The following is a 7,500-nucleotide window of genomic DNA, read 5'->3' as shown; positions in this document are numbered from 1 at the left end:
TGTCATTATTGACAGCTGTCAGATGAGCCAACTTTCCAGCTTGTGTGTGCGTTTATGTAGGCTATTTGCCAGTATCTAAACAGAGATGAACACACACACACACACACACACACACACACACACACACACACACACACACACACACACACACACACACACACACACACACACACACACACACACACAGTGCAGAAGCGACCGACCAGCGCGGAGACGCGTCTACGCCAGGGACACACCGGCCGCAGAAGCGCCGCGAATAGCCGCGGAGCCCTTTGATGTTAACGATTGTGTCGTTCACAGCAGCGCCGCGGCCGCGAGCCACCAGCGATGCTGTCATGCCGGGCAGGAAGTCGCACAAAGAAACAGCGAGAGAATCCGGTTAATTTTCAAAATAAAACACAGCGATTGACAAATGCAATGATGTGAACGGGAGGGCTCCGGCTCGCACATGATCTCCGTTGCTCGGAGCTTCGCAGCGATTCCGCTGCCGGTTTACCGCGCCCCCCCTGCAATGGCCATGCGCCCCCCGCCCCCCATAACCAGTTTGTAGCCTACTCGCCGCACTTAGCACAGACAGCACCGGTGTGTGTGTGTTCCTCACTCAGGCACACGCACGCACGCACACACACACACACACACACACACACCCACCCGGCAGCAGCGCAGGAGGAGAAAAACATGACATGCATCCAGTGAAGGCACTTTTTTGGATTGTAATTTAAAAGTCTGTGACGAAAAAAGAAAGAGACATTTTATTAAGTTTTTATTTGATTAAGTAGATTTCGTCTCGTCTTTTTTCGTCAACAAAAATGCGTGTAAATTTCGTCACAGTCAGTGTTTAAGGGGATTGATTTCGTCTCGTCTTCGTCTCGTTTTCGTCATGAAAAAAACCATCGTTGACGAATATTTTTCGTCTCGTCTCGTCTGACGAAATTAACACTGAGCTGAACAATCGTTCACTTTGTGATAAAAGCATGAAATTTGGTGGATGGGTTTGGTGAATATGTTTCAGACAAATCTGGATATTGGGCCACCTCAAAAGCGCCCCCTAGTGGCCGTGGCAGCTATTTGTTATGCGAATAAATGAATGATGAATATAAACTGCCCTTTTAATAATACCAACTATGTATTATAGTGTCATAATTATTGGAAAAAGTGTGTTCATTTGTCTTTGTATGATGTCTGGTGTTATGAAAATTGGCCTTTTCGCCATTCGTGCAGACATAAATTCAAAATTTGCCACCGAAAAAACCCCCATGGGACATTATTGACCCGGGCAACAAGCAAAAATCTTAAGTAGACATCTTAAGGGTCCTTAAAAATGTTGTGCTTCTGTCACAAAATAAACAATTGTTGTGATTTATTGAGCTAATCCGCCCCATAGGGGATGCACATTTTTGGGGGGGGGGGGGCGCTACCCACACGTTGAGCCCCGTTGCTCATTCCATGAATGCACGATCCTTACAAGCTGTATCTCGTTGTAAAGGTGACGAATCAGGCTTTCCAACAATATACAATACATCACCAGTTGGTGAGATTTGTCTCACCGCCTGAGCTTCCTGCTCGTCTCTCTTGGCGTAGTACTCCTTCAGGTTGGCTCCTCGCTCCCACGGTGCTCCTCCTCCTGCTCCTGCTCCTCCTCCTCCTCCTCCCCACCCAGAGCCTCCTCCTCCTCCTCCTCCTGCTCCTCCTCCCCACCCTCCTCTTCCTCCTCCTCCTCCTCCTCCTCCTCCAGAGTAACCCAGTCCAGTGACTCCTGGCACCGGTCCACTGGCACCGTCCACACCTGGCAAACACAACCAACACAGAGAGAGAGAAACGGTTAAATTCAGTCTTTCATCACCGAGGCTGCGCTCCTTTTTTATTTGGTTTGTCACTTTCCTTTTCCTTTTTTAATTTTTTTTTACTCTTAGGTTAAAGTATTACATTTACAGGACAAGTGGGAAACCAAAGAGGAAATCTCCACTACATCCAAACATTACTCAGTATGAAAAACAACAAAGATTTCAAACTTTAGACATTTATAAATCATTAAAATGATGATTTGAAACCCCCATCTTTCTTTTTAGTTCAGTTGTGTAAATAGATGTATATTTGTTTCAGTTTAGTTTATTTGAAAAGGGACGATGCACATTAATAAACATTTGTTTAAAAAAAAAACACATGTAAATGTACCCGAATTAGCTTAAGATAGCCAGATTGAACAATGCAACCTTTAAAAAGTTTGATAATTGGATTTTGGGTGTAGTCTTGTTTCTTTTTTATTGGCTTCTTTGGTGTATATATATAAAAAAATTAATAAACCTAATAATAATAATAAATAAACACTCTGAGGATCTACTTTACTTCCTGGTTGTCGTCGTTACCTTCCTCAGGCTTCTCACTCTTCACCACCAGGTGGGGGGGCAGGGGCCCGCTGGAGGGGAGGTTACCGAACCCCCCACCACCTCCTCCTGGTCCTCCTGCTCCTCCTGCTCCTCCTCCTCCTCCTCCTGCTCCGTTGGGTCCGTCACAGTCCGGAGCGCTCACCTGGAGACACATGAGACTGTGTGAGCTGCTGAGGCGTTCGCTGCCCTCGGTAAATCTCAGCGTCACGTTGAGTTAAAGTCGGTGTAAAGTGAAACTAGATTTGTTTTCTGAGTCACATCACAGATTATTTATTAACCGTCCAATCAAATGCCATCGAACGCCGTCTGTAACGGACGATGCCGAGTGTCACATCGGACCGAGCAGCTACGGGTTCGAGTCCCACACTGAGCAGCAAAGGGACAGTAAATACAGTCTGAGAGAAGAGCTGGAGCGTCAGGAGAAGAGGAGAAGAGGAGAAGAAAGAGGTGGAAGAGGAAGAAGACAAAGAAGAAGAGGAGGAAAAAGAAGAGAAGAGCAGAATGAGGAAGAAGAAGAAGACGAAAAAGAGGAAGAAGAGAAAGAAGAAGTAGAGGAGGAAGAGGAAAAGAAAGAAGAAGCAGAGGAAGAAGAAAAGAAGGAGAGAACGAAGAAGAAGAGAATGGGGAAGAAGTAAAAGAGAAGGAGGAAGAAGAAGGAGAGAATGGGGAAGAAGAAAAAGAGGAAGAAGAAGGAGAGCAAGAGGAGGAAGAAGAAGAGAAGAGCAGAATGAGGAAGAAGAAGAAGACGAAAAAGAGGAAGAAGAGAAAGAAGAAGTAGAGGAGGAAGAGGAAAAGAAAGAAGAAGCAGAGGAAGAAGAAAAGAAGGAGAGAATGAATAAGAAGAGAATGGGGAAGAAGTAAAAGAGAAGGAGGAAGAAGAAGGAGAGAATGGGGAAGAAGTAAAAGAGGAAGAAGAAGGAGAAGAAGAGGAGGAAGAAGAAGAGAAGAGCAGAATGAGGAAGAAGAAGAAGACGAAAAAGAGGAAGAAGAGAAAGAAGAAGTAGAGGAGGAAGAGGAAAAGAAAGAAGAAGCAGAGGAAGAAGAAAAGAAGGAGAGAACGAAGAAGAACAGAATGGGGAAGACGTAAAAGAGAAGGAGGAAGAAGAAGGAGAGAAAGAAGAAGAGAATGAGGAAGAAGTAAAAGAGAAGGAGGAAGAAGAAGGCGAGAATGTGGAAGAAGAAGGAGAGCAAGAGGAGGAAGAAGAAGAGAAGAGCAGAATGAGGAAGAAGAAGAAGACGGAAAAAGAGGAGGAAGAGAAAGAAGAAGTAGAGGAGGAAGAGGAACACAAAGAAGAAGCAGGGGAAGAAGAAAAGAAGGAGAGGACGAAGAAGAAGAGAATGGGGAAGAAGTAAAAGAGAAGGAGGAAGAAGAAGGAGAGAAAGAAGACGAGAATGAGGAAGAAGTAAAAGAGAAGGAGGAAGAAGAAGGAGAGAATGGGGAAGAAGTAAAAGAGGAAGAAGAAGGAGAAGAAGAGGAGGAAGAAGAAGAGAAGAGCAGAATGAGGAAGAAGAAGACGGAAAAAGAGGAAGAGAAAGAAGAAGTAGAGGAGGAAGAGGAACACAAAGAAGAAGCAGGGGAAGAAGAAAAGAAGGAGAGAACGAAGAAGGAGAGAATGGGGAAGAAGAAAAAGAGGAAGAAGAAGGAGAGAATGTGGAAGAAGAAGGAGAGCAAGAGGAGGAAGAAGAAGAGAAGAGCAGAATGAGGAAGAAGAAGAAGACGGAAAAAGAGGAAGAGAAAGAAGAAGTAGAGGAGGAAGAGGAACACAAAGAAGAAGCAGGGGAAGAAGAAAAGAAGGAGAGAACGAAGAAGGAGAGAATGGGGAAGAAGAAAAAGAGGAAGAAGAAGGAGATTTTTTTTTTTGATTTTTACAACCACACTTTATTTACCAATCACAGGACAATTATCAGCTGTTCCTTCTACCCAACTACAGACACATCTATTCATTTACAACCCACACCAATAAACACACATACATACATACATACATACATACATACACACATACATAAACACAAACAAACCCACATCAATCAATCAACCCATAAATAAATAAATAGATACTCTGTCAGTTTTTCAGCACACTGGTAAAAGCAAGTTCATTGTTTGACACAGCACACAAGACATTGTTGTGGCACCAAATGTCAGAGAAGCTTCCCAGGTCTCCCATCAATCTATAAAAAGTGAACTCCAGTCTAATCCTACAGCGGACGTTAGAGCGCCACACTGCGGACGCCTCTACACCTGCCTGGTCTTCCATTTTATTTCTCCTGGAGATGTAGATTGCCATTTTCGCCTCCCCCACGATAAAATTTAACAGCTGCCACATTGCCCTATTTTCTTTTCTATATCCCGCCCCATAAATAAACACTGCGGTTGTAAAAGTCTGACTAAAAAGACTAAAAACACTTGTCAATAGAGTAAAAAACGCAGAGAGCCGCCCACACTCGCTAAAGATGTGGAACGTCGTCTCCCTCACTCCACAAAAAGGGCACTGGTTGGACACAGCAGCATTAATAACAGATGTAAACGAATTAGACGCAATAGCACCATGGAGAACCCTCCACTGTAGGTCTCCAGTCCTCTTTTTCAGGGGGGGCTTGTACAGGACTCTCCACTGTGGAGACGCCCCTCCAAACCTGTCAACCCATGCACATGGTGCTCTGCCCCCCAGAGTTTTCTTATTTAGAGCTTGCACACAAGCTCTGTAAAGAGTCTTTCTATGGACTGTGTGCAGGCTGAAGGCGGCCCCTCTCACCAGAGGACCCTCCTGATCAGTCTGTGGGCTGAGCTGGATCCCAGGGGGGGGGTCTGTAGGGTCCGGCTCCTCCCCTCTGCCAAATTCCCTAAGGAGCTGTTTCTCTGTCAGTGTCAGTTTTTCCCTCCAGAGCTGCAACAACCTCTGGACCATCCTGCGGGACTGGAGGCCCAACACACGCCCCACGCTCTCCGAGTCCATCAGGGCGGGCCCTGCAGTGTGGACCAAGCTCTGCAGGTCCACCGTCCTGGCCCGGCGCAGCGCCGCCGTGAGCCCAGGCGTAGCTGCACTGGAGATGTCCAGCCTGGCTCCATGAATCAGCGGCTCTTTCAGTAGCCAGAACAGAGAGCTAGAGCTTTCCTTTTCCCTGCCTCTCTTAAAGAAAGCCCACACCTTAAAAATACTCTGATAAAAAGGAGGAACCCCGTTAAAATTTAGAAATTTAAAATCAGTAAAAAACAGAGCAGCATCCAGTCCCAGATTACTCACCCCTCTGAAGATGCCGCTGGCCACTCCCCTCCACACCAAGTCTGCTGGACCAGCTATGTACCTCTGAAGGAACAGCAGCCTAAACGCTGCCGTCCTGCTGGCCAGGTGGATGAGGCCCTGCCCCCCCTCCTCTCTCGGTAAAAACAACACCCCCTGTGGCACCCAATGTAAGCCATCCCAAAAAAAATTTACAATTTTCTCCTGGATCTTTGTTAAGAGCCCACTGGGCGGGTCCAGGCAGGACAGGCGGTGCCACAGTAGAGATGCACACAGGTTGTTTAAAACCAGGACTCTTCCTCTGTAGGACATCTGTGGCAGTAGCCACTTCCATTTCTTCATCTTGTCACAGATTTTCTCCTCTACTCCCTCCCAATTTTTTTGTTCCATGGCCTTACCTCCAAGGAAGACGCCGAGGTATTTTAAGCCCTCCCTCTTCCAGGCCAGGTTCTGGGGGAGTGTTGGGAGGCCATTAGGCCACTTCCCAACTGCAACTGCCTCGCTTTTAGACCAGTTTACTCTTGCAGCGGACAGGTTTCTGTACTTGTCCGTCAACTCGATTAACATGTTGACATCATCCTGATTTTTAACTGCCACGATAAGGTCATCTGCGTAAGCAGATAAAACAATGTTGCTGCTAAAACCTGGTAAAAACAGTCCTTCAACACTGCTGCGTATCCTTGAGAGGAGGGGTTCGTGGGAGAGTGCATAGAGCATCCCGGACAGGGAACAGCCCTGCCGGACACCTCTATGCACCCTGAAAGGAGCACACAGACTGCCGTTGAACTTCAGTAGACTCTCAATGTCTGTATACAGCACACGGATCATGGCAATGAAACCAGGGCTGAACCCAAACCTCTCCATCACCCTCCAGAGGAATTTGTGTTCAACCCGGTCAAAAGCCTTCTCCTGGTCTAGCGAAATGAGACCAGTATTACAGTCCAATGAGCTGGAGAGCTCCAAAATGTCCCTAATTAGGTAGATATTATCTACCATAGACCTGCCTGGTACGCAGTAGGTCTGGTCCCGGTGGATGACCTGCTCCATGGCTCCCCTTAGTCTGGAGGCCAAGGCTTTGGACAGAATCTTATAATCCACGCACAACAACGACACAGGGCGCCAATTTTTTATCTCCTGCAGGTTTCCCTTCTTGGGGAGAAGGGTCACCACCGCCCTGCGGCAGGAGAGGGGGAGGGAACCACAGGCCAGACTCTCGTTCAACACGTGCAGCAAATCAGAGCCCAGGATGTCCCAGTACTCTTTGTAGAACTCTACAGTGAGTCCATCAATACCTGGCGCTTTCCTACCCTGCATGCCCTGCAGGGCGGCTGCCAGCTCCTCCAGTTGGAGCGCTGTGCTCAGCTGACCACTAGTGCCCTCCGACACCTGTGGCAGCTCCGCACAAAACTCTCCTTCCAACTCTATGTTTTCCTCGTACTCTGACGAGTAAAGCGAGGAGAAAAACTGCACGGCCCTGTTCCTGATCTGCCCTGGTTCCCTCAACTCCTGCCCTGTGTCAGAATGAAGTGCGTGGATTATCTTCCTCTGTCCTCGCTTCTTCTCCCTGATGTTAGCTCAGGGTTGAACACCAAAGAGAGGCAGCTCATAGAAGCACATGGTTGTTGGCTGTAACCAGGTACAGTAGCTCAGGATTGAAGAAGAAGGAGAGCAAGAGGAGGAAGAAGAAGAGAAGAGCAGAATGAGGAAGAAGACAAAGACGAAAAAGAGGAGGAAGAGGAACACAAAGAAGAAGCAGAGGAAGAAGAAAAGAAGGAGAGAAAGAAGAGCTACTAACAACCGGCCCTACTGGAGTCTCCATCAGGAAAGTTTTATCAATCAGCGCTTCCAGATTTCAACCGGTAGTCATGGAG

The 7,500-nt window shown here is 47.1% G+C and overlaps 1 protein-coding gene across 1 annotated transcript in view; it reads right to left on the bottom strand.

Annotated features, from left to right (window-relative positions):
- dhx9 (DEAH (Asp-Glu-Ala-His) box helicase 9) overlaps window positions 1–7,500 on the bottom strand; it is a 40,905-nt gene that overhangs the window by 28,983 nt on the left and 4,422 nt on the right. The window contains 2 exon segments of the mRNA XM_083991434.1: window positions 1,548–1,756; window positions 2,385–2,451. Of these exon segments, the coding sequence (XP_083847560.1) occupies window positions 1,548–1,756; window positions 2,385–2,451 (276 nt within the window).

Source organism: Trachurus trachurus, assembly GCF_905171665.1.
Source record: "Trachurus trachurus genome assembly, chromosome: 17".
In the NCBI taxonomy this organism is placed as follows: Eukaryota; Metazoa; Chordata; class Actinopteri; order Carangiformes; family Carangidae; genus Trachurus; species Trachurus trachurus.
This window is presented reverse-complemented; position numbering and strand designations above follow the sequence as displayed.